This window comes from Zalophus californianus, chromosome 9 (genome assembly GCF_009762305.2).
Source record: "Zalophus californianus isolate mZalCal1 chromosome 9, mZalCal1.pri.v2, whole genome shotgun sequence".
Lineage (NCBI taxonomy): Eukaryota > Metazoa > Chordata > Mammalia > Carnivora > Otariidae > Zalophus > Zalophus californianus.
Genome location: NC_045603.1, coordinates 7173540 through 7189259, shown reverse-complemented (window position 1 = coordinate 7189259; position 15720 = coordinate 7173540). Strand labels below are relative to the sequence as shown.

Below are 15720 nucleotides of genomic sequence, written 5' to 3'. Positions count from 1 at the left end.
GGTTGGCTCCAGTGCCCTGGCGAAGGTGCAAGAAGGGGAATGTCCTGAGGGAGCCCATCTGAACTGGAGGGCCACGTGTGACCCCTCTCAAAAAGGGCTGGGCTGCCTCCTCACCCTCACTGCTCCCTGGTGCTGATGGGAGCCAGGCAGGCGGCCCGGCCTCGAGGGCCCCCACTCATGCGGCGTCCGTGCTTACTTAGCAGCTGGCATTGACTGTGCTTCCCAAGGCCGGGCGCGGGACACACACACAGTGCTCTCCTGTAACACAACAGCCTTGTGGTGTCCATTTCGTGGATGAGGAGACTGAGGCCGGGAGGTTCAGTCGTGTGCTGGTCGGTGGCAAAACCGCAATTGATGTAGGTCTGTGGGGCTAAACCAAGCATTCAGCGGCTCCGTGCTTCCGCCTTCTTTCACTTCTGTTTCTCCAACCCTAGGGACCACTCGGGCCGAGCCTTGGCTGCCTTCTCTTGGCGTGAGCCTCTCCTTCCCCTCCTCCATCTCCTGGCTATGCTTCCATTTCAGGCCCTTCGATCCTACTTTGAGGGGCAGGGCCGTGGCGCCTTTTGGGTATCTCACCTTCCAGGCCAGCCGCGGGGGTGCTCCCGTGAGGTGGGCGGAACCTCTGCCTTCTGTCAGAGCCCTGACACACAAGCTACGCCCCTCTCTGGGCCTCACTTCCTCCCCCATAGAATGGGAAGAACAGATCTCCCACCTGCGGGCCACGGAAAGGACCAGATGCCACGAGCCCGAGTTCACCCTTGAGCTGTTCTCTTGCTCCCTGTGGTGTGTCTTCCAGGCTGCCGCCCCTGTGGGACTCTCCACTCCTCCTGGCGCTGCTGAGTGTTGGGCTGGGGAGCACATGAGAGTTGCGGGGATCCCTGTCCCAGCAATAGGCCAGTCACCTGTCTCCTCCCTCGTGGCTCACTCGACAGGTGGTCCAGCTGCTGACCTGTGACCTGCTACTGTCGCTGAGGACGGCACTCTGGCAGAAGCAGGCGGGAGCCAGCCAGGCCCTGGGCGAGATGTACCACGCATCGGGCGCTGAACTGGCCGGCTTCCAGCGGGACCTGGGCAGCCTGCGCCGGCTGGCACACAGCTTCCGCCCGGCGTACCGCAAGGTGAGGCCCCGCCGGCCGGCAGGGAAGGGCGGGGGAGGGGGGGCGGCCCTGGAACCCAGTGGGGCGCCGGTGTGGGTCCTCTGAGGTCTGCCAGCTAGCCTGTCGAGCGCTGGGCGGGGCGCTGGGTCTCCCCTTCTGTGTTAGTGGAGTACCTGCTGTGTGACCGGCCCTGGGGCGTGGCGGCGAGCGGGGCCGCGGGGCCCACGGGCAGAGTGCCCCTCACCTGCGGAACGCAAGGGTGGCAGGAGCTCCTGGCCCTGGGATGGCTGGGAAGGGCACCGAGAGAGCTCGGCTCTGGTTTTTCTAACCGGTGTCAGAGTGACAGAATCTCCCTAGAACTTCATTTCATTCCTTTTCTGAGCCGCTGGGGGCTTTGGTTCTGCCGCCTGACTGCCCGTCACATCCCTGTGGTGACGGCCACAGGATCTGAGAAGTCCCTGAGGGCAGTTGTATAATTGGGCTTACTGGACCCAAGTAATTTCCTTGTTTTATTTTTATTGCTAATTAGAGTAATGTACTTACCATGGTTTTGCCTGAATTATTTTCTAAAAACTCAAGTGAGAAGGGCAGAAGTGTCAGTGAGGGTGGGGGAAGGGCACGAAAGAGCGAGGCTGCCTGCTCCTTGGGCCCTCACAGGGTCACACTGTGGCTCCCGTGTGCAGTGAGCCAGGACGCACACATAATCACCGGGGACCCACCCCCCCCGCTGGGGAAAAGAGGAGTGTGCCCCAGGGTTCGGGGCCCTGTGGTCTGTTCGGGGCACGGCTGGCATCAAAGGCCTTCTCGTGAGACACCATTTCCATCCTGCTTCCCTGCTGCTGACACTCTTCAGTGCTCCCCCCGTGGCCTTCCCACAGATGGAGATCCAAAAGTATAAAGGAGCCTGGAGATTTTAAGGAATTCTAGATCTAGGCCTTGCCTCCCATTCCCCAGGGACTCGTATTTACAGAAGAGCTGCACTTTCACGTGGAAACCTTCTGGCCTTGCTTTCTGAAGCAACTGAAGGAAACAGGACAAAGCTTCCCTGGTGCCCGCCCAGCGAGCCCCCCCTGCCTCCGGCTGCCCCTGCCTCACCTCGGCCGGTTCTCAAGCTGGAGGCAGCCCCCCAGGACTTAAGGCTGCACCCAGGCCTCTTGTCTTCCAGCCCAGGGGGTGTGTCCGCGCTCTCTTCGCGTCCAGGAGAGGGGAGCCGTCCTCTTCGTCTTTCTTGGCTCAGGCTCACGGCTGCCCCCCCCCCCCAGCCTGCCTGTGCCGTGCTCCCCGCTTCTGGCTGGGACTGGAAGGCCCAGTGAGGACAGAGGTTGCTTCCACGGGGAGAGCAGGGCAGGGTCATGTCGGGGGAAGGGCTGCCGTCGGGGCAGCCGCTGAGGTGCCGGGAGAGGCATCTGCTGGGGTCCGAACGGCCGTGTCCCCCTGCGCCTCCCCAGGTGTTCCTGCATGAAGCCACCGTGCGCCTGATGGCCGGAGCCAGCCCCACCCGCACCCACCAGCTGCTGGAGCACAGTCTGCGCCGGCGCGCCGCTCAGGGCACCAAGCACGGTGAGTTGGCCGGCGACCCAGCTCTGGGCCTGAGCCCCACGGGTAGCCCCACCTGCAGTGTTCTCGGGGGTCGCGCGGGAACAGGAGCAGCCCGAGGCTTGGTTCGGCGGGGGGCTGCTGGGGAGGAATCGGGAACGCTGTAAAGCTGCGGTTTGGTGGGCTTGTGAGTCTAGCCTCAGGAGCAGGGAGATGTTGTCCCAGTGCTGGGGGTGGGGGGTGTCCCTGGAGCCACACTGCATGGGGGGTGCGTCTCAACCCCACCACCGAATACTAGCTGCGGGGTACTAGCCACGATCCTCCGTGATCCTCCGTGGTCGTCCGTGAACCAGGGCGGGCACCGGAACCCACCTCACTGGGTGGGCCTGAGGTCCAATAACACGCCCACAGCAAGCCCTTGGAACAGCCCCTGCGTCCTGGAGGGCTCCCGGTGACTGGTCCCCCCACGTATCTCGCCCTTCCCGCAGGAGAGGTGGACGCCTGGCCCGGCCAGCGAGAGCGGGCCACCGCCATCCTGCTGGCCTGCCGCCACCTTCCGCTGTCCTTCCTTTCCTCCCCGGGTCAGCGGGCGGTGCTGCTGGCTGAGGCGGCCCGCACCCTGGAGAAGGCGGGTGACCGGCGCTCGTGCAACGACTGCCAGCAGATGATTGTCAAGTTGGGGGGCGGCACGGCCATCGCCGCCTCCTGACCCCTGGGCTCTGCCCACCTCAGCCCGCTGCCTCCTTCGCCCTCCTCCCTCTGTCTCTTGGTCTCTCGCCCTGCTCCCTCTGGGAGTTGTGGGATGAGCCTTGTTTCCTGAGCTGTTGCCTGCTGAGGCTGGTCGACCACCTCAGCCTGGTAGGCCCCTGGGCCGAGCCCCCCAGAGCTGCTGTGGAGAGCTGCCCGTGGCCCCGGGGCCCACGGGGCTGGCAGAGGAAAGCCAGGGCAGGGCAGGCATTGAGGAGCTCCCTGACTTGAAAGCAGCGGGTGGCTCCCAACCTGCTTGGCCCCTGCCTCCAGCCCTCAACCCTCCCCAGCTCTTCTCTCCCCGAACACCCCCCTTTCCTGCTTCCTGGTTTTTTTATCAGGCTTTCCCCATGGGGGACATAGGTCTCTGGGCACCAGAGCGCTTCACCCTTGGCACTGTGCCCAGCTTGCCCCTTTCCCCCTTTTTATACAGATGTTTTTATATCCGTGTGCTTGGGTTTGCCGTGATGCAGGGCTGAGTTGCTGTGGCATCTTTATTTCTCTCCTTGGGTCTGTGTCCCCTCCCCTGTGCCTGACAAAGCCAGTTCATTGTTTTCTCTTTATCACACAGGACAGCCAGGGAAGGCGGGGAGCCCAGCCTTGGGGAGGCAAGTGGGAGGCAGGGGGCAGGCCTGGGGTTGGGTGAAATAACGTCGGCATTATTTTTTAATTTTTTAAAAAATAAATGGTATCTTATTTAATTGTCCTGTTCCTTCCCCCGCCCCCGCCCCCTGGGATGTCAGCCCAAGCTCAGGGTAGGCCCAGGGGCTGGGAGACGCGAAGCCACCCAGCGGGACGGAGGACCGGGGGCCTTCAGTGTGGGTTCTCAGTTCCCTCCCACCCCAACTCCTTCCTCCAACTCCATCTCCAGTCTATTTTTATCCCTAATTCTGGACCTGAAAATAAGCCAGGGTGGCAGGGACCAACCCCCAATCCCTCCCCATCCCTTTTTGGGGTGGACACTGGGAATAAGGCCCCCCCGCCTTGACGGGGGTCCTGGGAGGAAAAGTCCCACTTTTCTGGACCTCCCCCCGCCCCGGGTTGGTGCCTCCCCTGAGGCCATTTCTAGCAGGACCCAAGGACTGCCTGAGACCCCAGAGCCTGCTGTGAGGCTGAGAGGGGCTGCCTTCTCTCCCCGCCTGTGCAGGGGCCCCAGCACAGACTGGGGGGTGCACGCAGTGGGGGCTCCCCCGACACCAGGTGCAGGCTGGAATGGCTCGGCTTGGACCTTACCCCCTTTTCTGTCTCTGCTGCCCCTCCCCCCACAGACACTGTCATTTGTGGCCCCTGCCCATACCCCACCCCCCATGAGCCAGCCCTTGTGTCATGTGTATATACCGTGCCTTTTCTCATTATTGTTTTAGGGGTGGGAGGGGGTGGTTTTTCATGGAAAAGGGGCTACACTTATGGCTTCCTTGATATGGAATCATTCACTGTGTCCTGGATGTAGTTACTCAATAAACACAGACTGGTACCACCCAGCAGGAGGCGTGTGAGGGTCTGTAGTGTGACCGCTGTCATGACTAGGTGGCTGCGCGGCTTGGCTGCTGGGGGGTCAGGGACTGAGGACAGCCCCTCCCTCTGTGCTGAGAGGCCCCTGGAAGGTTTCAGTCGGAAGGACCTTCCTCCCCGACCCACACCGTCCCCTCCCTTCCGACGCCACTGCCAGGACAGAACCTGGGACAGAAGGGCAGCCCGAGGCGCTGCCGGAGGCCGAGGTCTCTGTATCCAGGACACGGCTGGCTGCGCACAGCAGCGGGGGTTTTGGATTTGGGGTGCTAAGCCCGTGTGTGCTCACCCCTCAAAGATAAATCTCCCCCCTACTGGGTGGGCTGCCCCTTAGTTTCCCCTTCCTGGTCCGCCAGTCACATCCAAGTCCAGCTCCCGTACTTCCCGGCTGGGCCACCTGGGGCAGGGCCTCACCTCCGCTCCACTTACAGGGGTGCGCAACAGGGTTGACAGTCCCCACCTTTGACCAAGTCCCCGTAGACCTGTTGGCGGGTTTCAATGATACGACACACAACAAAGTATCGGTTAGAGTTAAGTACCTTAACTTGTGTGGCGGCTGAGGGCAAGACCACAGGCAGCAGTGGGCGGGAAGAGGAGCAGTCTGAAGTGAGCTGGGGATGAGTCTGGGGCGGGGAGAGCAGGGTCTGTGACCTGGCCTGGCTGAGAAGTGAGTCACAGCAGGCCACACTGTCCCGAGGGCCAGAGCAGCCAGGAGGGGCCCAGCTGCAGCATTTCCGGTGGTGGCCCTGCCCGTAGCCTCAGCCTGGCCCCCCCTGGGATGGAGATCTAGGGTCCTTGGGACTGAAAATGAGCAGGGGTTGCACCCACCTGTCAGGGCCTGTGTCACCCGGGTGGGTGGCTGTGGCCGATGTGCCCAGGAACCTGATCCTCTTGTGAGTCTCTGCAGGCTCCATGACTCAGCACCCACCCTCCTCCCCCGGCTCTCTACACAGCTGCAGGATAGGCCCGGGACACCCCACCCCCAGTTGAGGACTGTCTCCCCTACCAGCCATAGGGGTCCTCACTGCAGGCAGGACCACGGACTCCTGGCTCTGTTCTGTCCTGCGGCTTCTGGGCCTTGGATTCCTCAAAAGCCAGAAGACTGAGGTGGGCCCTCCTCCAGGTGAAGAGCTGGGGGCTGGGGGGGGCCTCAGGGCAGCCCTGCCAGGAGGAAGATCTGAGACTGCCTGTTCCTGGGGAGCAGCACTGCCCCACCCCACCCCTGCCAGGACACACATTCAGACCTTCCTTCGTCCCCAGACTGCCCTGCCTGCCATTCATCAGATTCACAGTTGCAGAAGACAGAAGAGTCCTAAACTAATCAGCTGGGTGACCTTGGCAAGTTACTTAGGTCTCAAAACCTCAATTTCCTCATCTATAAAGGCACACACCCATGGAGCTTTTGTAAGGACTAAATAAAAGCAGCAACAGATGGTGACCATTGTCATTAAAACAGTATACGATGCCTAGGGTACACAGGAGGGAAACTGAGGCCCAACTGGGCGGCTTTGTTGATGTTACACACTGAGGGGCATAACCCAGACCTCAGCCTCCCCAACCATCCCTGGTACAACAAAACTCATACACCCAGGCTGCTGGCAATGCCCTGAGACACGGCTAGGTACCCGGAGCCTGGCTGGCAGGAAGGGGAGAGCTGGCCCAGCTGAGCATGTGTGAGCTCCCCGCAGTAGGGGCACTGCCAAGGCTCGATGTCCAGCATCCCCATTCGCTTTGCCCCCAGAGCAGCTACTGGGAGGAGGCTCCCCCATTCTGAGCACCAGCTGTCCGCTTGGCCCACTGCCCACACCCATTAGGGGGGTGGCCCTGGACCAAGCCGGCCAAGTGGCCTGCAAGCCAGGTGCCGGCTCAGGGCCAGATTATGTCAATGAGGATCAGCCCAGCTCAACCAACTCAAGATGTAGAGTGAGTGACTGGCTGGGGGCGGGGGCTCACCTCCAGGAAGGGGCATGGACCCTCCAGGGGGCCTCAGGCTCCCAGATAGCCCTCTCCCCTGTGCTCTGGAGCCTCGAGATGGCTGGGGCGCAACTGCCCCTCTCCCATGGCTCCCACGGGTGCAGACATTAAGCTTGGCATTCAACCCTGACTACCCTCTCCAGCCACTTCTCCCTGGCTCCCAGAACACTTGCCGGCAGCTCCCGGAGCAGTCCTTTGCTCTTGCACATGCTGTGCCTCTGCCCGGACCGCCGTCTGTCCAGTCAATGACCAATGCCTCCACCATCAGTGCCTGTCACAGCCAAGCCGGGGCTCCTTTATTGTCAGGGATGGGAGCCACAGAAAAGGCTTTATTTACATGAGGAACCCGGGCCCTAGGGCCCCGAGAACAGAACCACTGGCCTTCCCCAGTGGGCCCCTTCTTAGCCCTGCAGGCTCCAAGGCCCCAGTCCAGTTTGGGCAGGCATAAGGAAGGGCTGGCCTTCCATGGCCGGCGCCCCTCCTCCCCTGGAACCGGCCCAAGGCGCACCCCCAGGCAGACGAGGGCCCCAGGAGACGCGAAGGCTCGGGAGAACCAGCGGGCCGCGTCTTCACACGGTGACCTCGGCTTTGCTATTGGTGCTCAGGTGCCGGGGTCCGCGGCCCGCGCTGCCATAAAGGCCAGGGGGCTGTGGGCTGAAGGCCTCGGGCAGCTTCTCCACGCTGAACTGGCGCCGGGGCGCGTGGCCGGGCCGCCGGGGTGCGGGGGAGGCCTGAGTCGCCAAGTGGCCGCGGGGGGCGGGCCGGGCCTGGCGGTCGGCGATCCAGGCCTTGTAGTGACCGGACGGAGCGAGGCCCACGGGGGCCGCGTAGCCCGGCGGGGCCCAGGGGCAGGCGTCGAGCAGCGCGGGCAAGTCCTCGCGGGGCCGCGCAGCCCGCGCCGGGAGGGTCCGCGGGGCAGGTTCGCTGGCGGGAAAACGCTGGTAGAAGTCCTGTGCGGTAGCTTCTGCGGGGACAGTGGGGGCGAGCCAGGGAGCAAGGTCAGGCCCCGGGGGCGGGGCCCCAGCGACTCGCGGGATGGGGTAGGGAGAGGCCAGGCCGCAGGGGCGGGGCCTCAGCTTCTTTGGGCGGAACGGGGCGGGGCCTCAGCGGCTCGGGGGCGGGGCGGGCCGGGGACCCGCCGCGGGAGACGCGGGTCTCCACGCCCGGGGCTCTGGCTGCCGCGGTGGGGGACCAGCCGGGTGGCCCGGTGAGGGGACGGGAGGCCGAGGCGCGGGAGCCGATTGGCTGCGTAGGCGCGATACAGAAGCTGGCTGGAGCGCTGACCCGCAAGGCTGGGAACTGTGGAACTGGAACGGGGACCCTGAGCCTTGTGATCTCGGAGCTTGGATACCCGGGGTGCAGCGCCCGGCGCTCCCCGCACAGGGCTCCCCGGCCACTCACCTGCGCCCTTGAGCGCGGCTGCCTTGAGGGTGGCGTACTTGGCGTAGTCGGGCTGCAGCGTCATGCTGCCACTGCCCTGCAGCCTGGGGCCACGCAGGGGTCCCGGTGTTGCTGACCCCAGGGGCACGTTGTTGGGGCGCTTCTTGTCTGGAGCGGGGAAAGGGAAGGGGAGACCCGGCCTGCTGACGGGAGGACCCTCTCCACCTGCACGAGCACTCTTCACTGTCTTCACCCAACTGCAGTTGAGCGAGAGCTCGTGGGGCCGGGGGCTACTTGAGGGAGACTGAGAGAGGAACCTAACTTGACAGAATCTCCGGGCCTAGAGCAAGGGGCCTGGCTCCGAGTAACATGAATGACAGCAGGCTGCCCTGAGTGGGTGCTAGCCCAATGGATGACTCCCCAGCATGTCCAGCTTGGGCCAGGCACTGAGTCCCAGGACCTGCTTCTCAGGAGACGGAGCTAATGTTTGAGGCCGTTAGAACCCACAGAGGGGAGGGGAGGGGGCTTGCTGTGAAGCCTGCCTCACCAGCAAGAGGCCAAGAGGGAGGCTCCAGCCTGGAGAAAAAGGCCCAGAGGGGTCCACAGGCTGGTGCCAGGCAGAACCCCCCCGCCCCGGCCACACACACACACCCCAGCACGGAGTCAAGCCCTAGAACCACAGCCTGAGCCAGGGAACCCTGAATCTGGAACCTTCCTCACGGAGTCCCTGTGACTAGAAGTTGCAGGACACCTCAGCAGGTCTCCCTTCACCAGAGGAGCTGACCGGCTTGCCCAGCCCCCACTCGCACACCTGCAGAGGCGGGCAGCTCATTCCAATTGCGAGACAGTCAGCTAAGAGCCCCTGCCCCCCTCAGCACACACCTTCCCCTGCTCCCAGGCCCACATCAGACAAGGGAGTCCCTGTGCTGTAGATCGACCTCTGCCGGTCCCCCAGCTTACACACCTGTGCTGTTGGGGGAGCCCCGGGGGAGGCCATCACCCATCTGCACCTGGACACAGCTACCCAGAGGTGGGCCCAGGGGTGGGGGCAGTGGCTCCTGGGGGTCCGGCTGCTTCAGAAGTTCTGTGAGTGTCCTGTGGGGAAAGAGGCATGAGAAGCAGCCCTCCCGACCGCCTGCTTCCCCACTGGCCAGGCCCTGGCCTATCTAAGGCCAGCAGCCACCACTCTGTCACCCTTTCGACCTCTCTGGGCCTCTGCCCTGCGGTTGATCTTACACATCTAGTTTCCACATCTGGTTTCCCCAACCTGGGCACTTCCAGAGCAGGTCAGGAAACTCTAATGGGGTCACGTGTGGTCAGGACTACCTTGTTTTTCAAAGACTCCCCCGCTCCCAGAGTCCATTCTCCAAGACCCATCCGAGTCGAACCTCCTCTCCCAGTGAAAGCTCTGCAAGTGTATCAGGCCCCTGGACGGGGCTTGTGCTGTTCCCCGTGCCGACAATTTTCCTCCATCTCCTTCCACAAAACTCCTACTCACTCTTCAAACCCCACCAGTATCCCTCCTCTTCCAGGAAGCCTTCTTTACCTGCCAGTGTAACTCCCTTCCCGCAGCAGGGGCTTCTGCTGGGTCCTGGGACAAAGCTGCCACACAGGCATGGAGGGGGGGACAGACAGGTAAGGGGAGGGAGGAGCCAGGAGATCCCACAGGGGCAGCCCCTTCATCCAAGACTATGTGACCTTGGGCAGCCACCTCCCTGCTAACAGGACACCCAGCCGCACCCAGGTGTGACAGCTTCTGACTGCGCTTTCCCTGCAGACAGCCAGACCCAGCCTCCAGCGCAGCTGCCTTTGGTGCTCAGAATCCATGATTTTCTTCTGGCGCAGTCTGACCCTCCCTCCTTCTGGGGCTGGGGCCTCAAATGGCTGAAGCACCAAGACGCGCCCTAGAGGTGAGCCCTCTGGGGTAGGTGCTGTTTGGCTGCAGTGTGGCAGGACGTGAATGCCTGCCTGAGCTGATCTTCACGCCCTGCGCGCTCCTCCGCCGCCCGCCCCGGTGGTCCCAGCTCAGCGCCAGCACCCATCTGCCACTTCTCCCAAACACCTCAGCGATTTTCATGCCTCTGGGCCTCTGCACCAACTTTCTCCAGGGACAGACTCCAGCTCCCCTCCAAGCCCTCTGAGCTTGGAGGGGAGCTGACCATCAACCTCAACACAGTGGAATTAAGGGTGAGACTCCGGGGGAGCGGGGGCAGGAGTTCAGCACACACTCGCACATGAGCTTAAGTTGGGCTCCAGATCTCCCCAGAGGAGAAAATAAAGGGCACATGGGAGCTGAAGCCCAGACAGAGGAAGGGACAGGCCTAGGCCACACGGCACATCACGGGTGGGCAAGCTCGTCCTGATGCATCACCAGGCCTCCTTCCCCGCCCCCTGTGGGTGAAGTGGGCTCTAGGGGAACGTGTCAGCTAGGTGGCTCAGCCTAGAGGTGTAGACACCTTCACGGCCCTCAGCTCCAGCGACTCCACTCTAGTCAAGGACATGCCCTGACTTCTCCTCCTTGCCCAGCCCGAGGGACTCCAAACTCAGGATCTGCCCCCACGGCATCCAGGACCCAGGATGAGAGCCTCCACATCACCAAAGCAGCACAGCGGCAGAGCCCAGCTCTGCCCTGCAGCTGTCCGGGAGACGGGGGTGCCGCGGAGTGCCCGGGAAGCCCTCATCCCCTGAAGTACCCCCCTGAAGTCTAGGAGGCGGGAAGTCTCCATACCTGGCCTACCCAGGCATGGGGGCGTCTCTATTGTCACCTCTAAATACCAGCCTGTCGCACACCCAAGGGAGCCCAGACCTGGGTGAGGAGGGCACAGGCCCCAGTACATGGGGTGGCTGGGGGCATGTCAGCGTGTGAGTGTGGGGGTGGGCGTAGAGTTCCAGGGTGAGGACACAGAATCCCAGAGTCCCCATTCGAGCTAAGACCCCACTTGTAGACCCCACTTCACACAAAGCTCAGACTCAGCTAGCACCTGTCCTGGCCTCAGCAACAATGAATCTGTGTCCCCCACATTTCCAGCGCCTTCCTACACAGGGAGAGACCCTGACCCCTGTCTGGGATGGGGTGGGTTGTGTATTGAGTGGAGCGGGTGGGAGGAGGCCTTCTCCCCAGGGAAAGAAGGTCAGGCCTGAGTCACAGCTATGGGGGTGGGGTGGAAGGCAAGTGGAAGGGTGGGGGTAGTGGGGAGAGAAGCAGGAGGGGAGAGACCCAAGAGAGCTACAGAAAATGCCCCTTCCCTCCCTTCCCTACCGTGGGGGCCTAAGACACCCACCGCTACATCAGCCTACGCCCCCACCCCGCACTAGTGGGCCCAGGCCCCCTCTCTTGGGTACGCGGTCTTTGTGCCCTCTGTCCGGGACGACCAGCTCTCCCGCGCACTCCGGAGGAGGAGGAGGAAGAGGAGGAGGAGGAAGAGGAGGAGGAGGAGGAGGAGGAGGAGGAGGAGGAGGAGGAGGAGGAGGAGGGAGCCGCAGGGGCGGAGGGCTCAGCACCCAGCTCCCTCCGGAAGGTCAAGGGGAGACGGTATCAGCTGTCTCCCTCCATGAAGTGGGGGTGGGGGGCGTCACAGACCTGGAGACAGAAACAGGAAGGAAAAACCAGGAGGAGGGGGCTGCTGAGAGGGCCAGAGTTTCCAGACGGGCGAGAAGGATGAAGGATGGCGAGGGGGCGCCCACCGGTCGGGAAGGACCGTCCAGGCGGGGCGGGCGGGGATCCCGGCCCCGGGGCCCCGGCTGGCGCGCGCTCACCTGGTCACGGTGCGCCGCGCGCGCGGGCTGTGCGCCCTCTCCAGGCCCAGGCGCGCCCCGATGCCGGCCAGCACGAGCAGCGCAGCGACGCCGCACACCGCGTAGACGGCCGTGTGGCTGCGCTCGCGGCCCGGGTCCCGGGGCGCGGCGGCGTCGCGGGCACGCGCGGGGGGCCGGCCGGTCTGCACCCAGGCCGGCGTGTCGTAGTTGGAGCAGCGGCTCTGGTCGAGGCGCCGCGGCCCGTCGTGGCAGCAGAAGCGGTAGCCGCACGTGCCGCAGCAGAAGCTGTAGGCGCCCGAGCTGCAGTTGAAGGGCGGGTCCCACTGGCCCATCACGTCGTAGTAGCCGCGGCAGCGGTCGCCCCCGGCCGGGGCTGCCGTGCCGGGCTCCGCGGGCTCCTGCGCCTCGGGGGCCCCCGCGCGGCCCGACGGCGGCCGCGCCAGCAGCAGCGCCAGCCCGAGCGCGAGCCGGAGCCCCGGCGGGCCGCCGCCGCCGCGCAGCCCCCGCGCCCCGGCCCGCTCCATCGGGCCCGCGCCTTCGGCTACAGCGCCCCGCGCATGGCGGCGCGCCGCGGCTCCCTGCCGCCCGGCCTCCGGGCCGGCTCCTCCGCGCCCTCAGGGACCGCGCTCCTCGGCCGTCACCTTCCTCCTGGGACCCCAGAGCCGGGTGGCCACGGCCCGGAGCTCGCGGGGCCGCACCTCCGGTGGGCGCGTCCTCCGCCGGCACTCACTTTGGACCCGAGCCCGGCAGTCCTCGCTCTGGGACGCCCCCCGGGGCCGGGCGGCGAGTCCTCGCCCGCGCCCCGTCCCCGGCCTCTCCCCGGGCCTAGCGGGTGTGCGTGGCCCGGGCCTAGCGGGGGCGGCGGGCCGCCCGACACCGCTGCCTTCCCGCCGCCCGCTCGGCGCTGCCCGCGCTCTGGCTGCAGCGCGGGCTCCGCGCGGGCTCGGGCGGGCGGGGGAGGGAGGGAGCGAGGGAAGGAGGGCGGGCGGGCGGGAGGCAGAGCCGGGGGAGGAGCGCGGCCGCCGCGAGGGGAGGGAGGGGGCGCGGCAGGGCCCGCACCGCCGGCCGCGGCGCCCCACCGGGGACCCTCCCCGAAAGCCTCCGTGAAACCTTCCTCGGAACTGGGAGCTCCAGGGCCTTCAGTTTATGGCTGTCAGGACTGTTACTTCGGACACAGGCCCGCGTGAGTGCGCCTCTGTTTTACGGGTGCGGGGCCTTAGGGGACAGAGAGGTCCCGGGAGGGTCGTTGCCGCCCTCACCCCCTTCTTCCTCCTTCCCATCCTCTCCGTCAGTTCCGACCGAGACAGAAGTGTGACAGGTGGCAGGCCCCTTCCCCGCTGTGCGCCTCGGTTTTCCCGCCTCTCAAATGGGAAGGAAACCCGGAGCAAGGCCGCCGCAGAGGGCCAAGGTTTGGTTCTCTCCGCGCCGCCTGGAGCGCAGCGTTAGCCCCGGGGCGCGCGCCCTGGTCCCAGAACCCGAACTGGGGCCCTGGGGTGGCCCCACTTCTATGGCGATGGGCATGGCCTGGTCCGCGGCCTCCCCGGATCTCTTCGCTCCCCCAGGTGTGACGGGGAGGAGATTGGGCCGGACCCGGACGCCGATGAGGGGGCGGGGGCATCGGCGGACCCTCCGCCCCGCCCCCCGAAGGACTCTCGGGGGCTCTGCCTGCCCCGGGAGAAGGAGGCGGAAGGCCGTTTGCACTTGGACCCAGCACGGAGCCGTCCCATGTGTTTCCGAAGCGGTTTAACTGGAAAATGTGACCGAGCCGTGGCGCCTTGCTTCTCTCTGCCTCAGTTTCTCGTCTTAACATCAAAAACTCTTCGGGGAGGGGGGTGGTGGGCAGATTCATAATGCACCCCTTCCAGGAGGCAGGGGTCAACAGGGTGCCTCCCACTGTCCAGACGGGAGCACCAGAGAGCAAGGGCTGGGTGTCCACTTCGCCCCAGTGTTCCCACACAGCGTCGGATCTGCTGAATGAATGAATGAATGAATGATGTGACTTTCGCCTCTAGTTTTTGTCGGATTTGGGCTCCTAGGGCTCTCCCTGCTTCCCTTTGCATCGTGTCTTCACTCGGCGACTGGGATCAGCTTATAAAAATGGAGGAAGTGGAGGGAGGAAGAAGAAGGATTTACATTTAAAGGAGGATCAAGTCCGTGTGTTGCCGAGATGAGGGGCTGACAGGCTAATTTCAGGTATTAGTGCTGAGAGGCCCTCCCCCCCTTGGGGTCCTTCCTTGTGCCCAGTCCAGAGACAGCCAGCTCCCTCCTCCTTCACCCACAACACTCTTCTGATCCAGCTCAGAAGACCCTACTCCATTAGAAGACTATCACAATTTTAGAGACAAAATAGATGAGCAAAGCAATGAAACGAAATTGCCTTCATCCCGTCACCAGCGACAACTGAGGCTAAAATATGCCCCACTTTACATACTGTGTTTTTAGTTTACTTTTCACTGTCAAACTTTCTGTTTGTTACTCTGTTTAGAACTTAGTCGCTGTATTTTCTGGTGCAGCCATTCCTGCTTCCCCGGCGGGGGCGGGGGGGGGGAGGGTAGTCCTAGAAAGGGGCTCCATGGCACAAACGGTCCGATTTGTATCAGCGCCCCCCCCCCTTGCCCTCTAGGTTACCAGGGCTCTGAGGGGGACTGCTTCTTTCCCCTTTCTCACCCAATGGCTGGGCATTAGGTTTAAAGAGGCTTGTCTCTGTCCCCCTGAGACTGTGGCCTCTTCCCAGGTAGGGTGACCCTACTGGGCCCAGAGCTCCCAGGGCTCCTTCCTGGGTTATGTCCCTTCCCCGGGCCCCTCTCTTACCCCACTGTCCTGGCATCACTGGGTGCTCCGCTGAGATTCCACCCCATGTTGCTGCCATCAGGCATGTGTGTGTGTGTGTGTATATATATATATATATATATAATCTCCATTTGTCCAGTGAAGGAGCTGGGTCCTGAATTCCAGTCCCCGGCCCCCCCCCCCCACTGATGTCCAGCCTTCAGCTCCTCCCCACATCCGTGGCTTCCTCTCTATCTCAGTCTGACTCAGTTCTCAGCCAGCAACCATAGAACCCACATCTACCGGGCTTATGCCGTGCACTTATGCTCTCTCAATGTTAACACACAGCCTGGGGGCGGCAGGGGGGGGGGATCACATGCAGAGAGACAGACCACGGCTGGCTGACTGAGCCCTGGGATCTGGCCATTCACTCAGCTGGCACTGCCCTTCAGGTCCCTGACCGTTTGCTAGGCAAGGGGATCTAGAAATGGAGCAGCCCAGCTGAAGAGTGACCCCTTTGCCCAGGCTGCCCTCCCTGGGCCCTGGGGTCTTTCTCCACAGCAAGGTACCAGAGCACCCGCCTCTTGTCTCCTCTGCCTGCGCGCCCCCCCCCCAAGCCTGTGTCACCAAAAATCGCCCATTGATCCAGGCTTAAAATAACCCCTAGCATCTGCAGTGAGCCCCACGGGGCGGGCAGAGGATCCGTGTCTCTGTGCCTGAAGGGCACCTGCCCCGCCCCCATCTCTGAGTGCTGGCAGCTTGAGTGTGAGGGTGCCTACGTTTGCTCCCGAATGTGAGCGAGAGTGCATGTCTGGGGCCAGCCTGGTTATGAGGGCCTTCCTTCCACCACGGACATGCGCGTGCATGTGTGTGTCGGTGTGAATGCACCTGTGCACACATGTTCTTCCTTCGCTGTTGAGGCCTCACCTGGTGCCCAGCTCTGGCTGTGCAA

The 15720-nt window shown here is 63.7% G+C and overlaps 2 protein-coding genes across 4 annotated transcripts in view; one reads left to right on the top strand and one right to left on the bottom strand.

The window, feature by feature from the left end:
* SREBF2 (sterol regulatory element binding transcription factor 2) overlaps positions 1 to 4864 on the top strand; it is a 66464-nt gene extending 61600 nt beyond the window's left edge. For 2 of the 3 annotated variants that reach the window (XM_027592886.2, XM_027592887.2), the window contains exons 17-19: positions 933 to 1118; positions 2546 to 2657; positions 3122 to 4864. In XM_027592886.2, the coding sequence (XP_027448687.1) occupies positions 933 to 1118; positions 2546 to 2657; positions 3122 to 3342 (519 nt within the window). In that variant the 3' untranslated portion in view covers positions 3343 to 4864. Of the gene's footprint in view, positions 1 to 932; positions 1119 to 2545; positions 2658 to 3121 lie in introns of those variants that run through there. The other variant, XR_003519779.2, reaches the window with a different exon arrangement.
* Positions 4865 to 7111: 2247 nt separating this feature from the next.
* Positions 7112 to 12938, bottom strand: SHISA8 (shisa family member 8). Its single transcript, XM_027593857.2, has 4 exons — positions 12000 to 12938; positions 9208 to 9338; positions 8265 to 8411; positions 7112 to 7827 (listed from the first exon to the last, which is right to left on the bottom strand). Exons 1-4 carry the CDS (start codon positions 12521 to 12523, stop codon positions 7433 to 7435), a joined length of 1197 nt encoding a protein of 398 aa, XP_027449658.1. The 5' UTR covers positions 12524 to 12938; the 3' UTR covers positions 7112 to 7432.
* Between the last annotated feature and the right edge of the window lie 2782 nt (positions 12939 to 15720).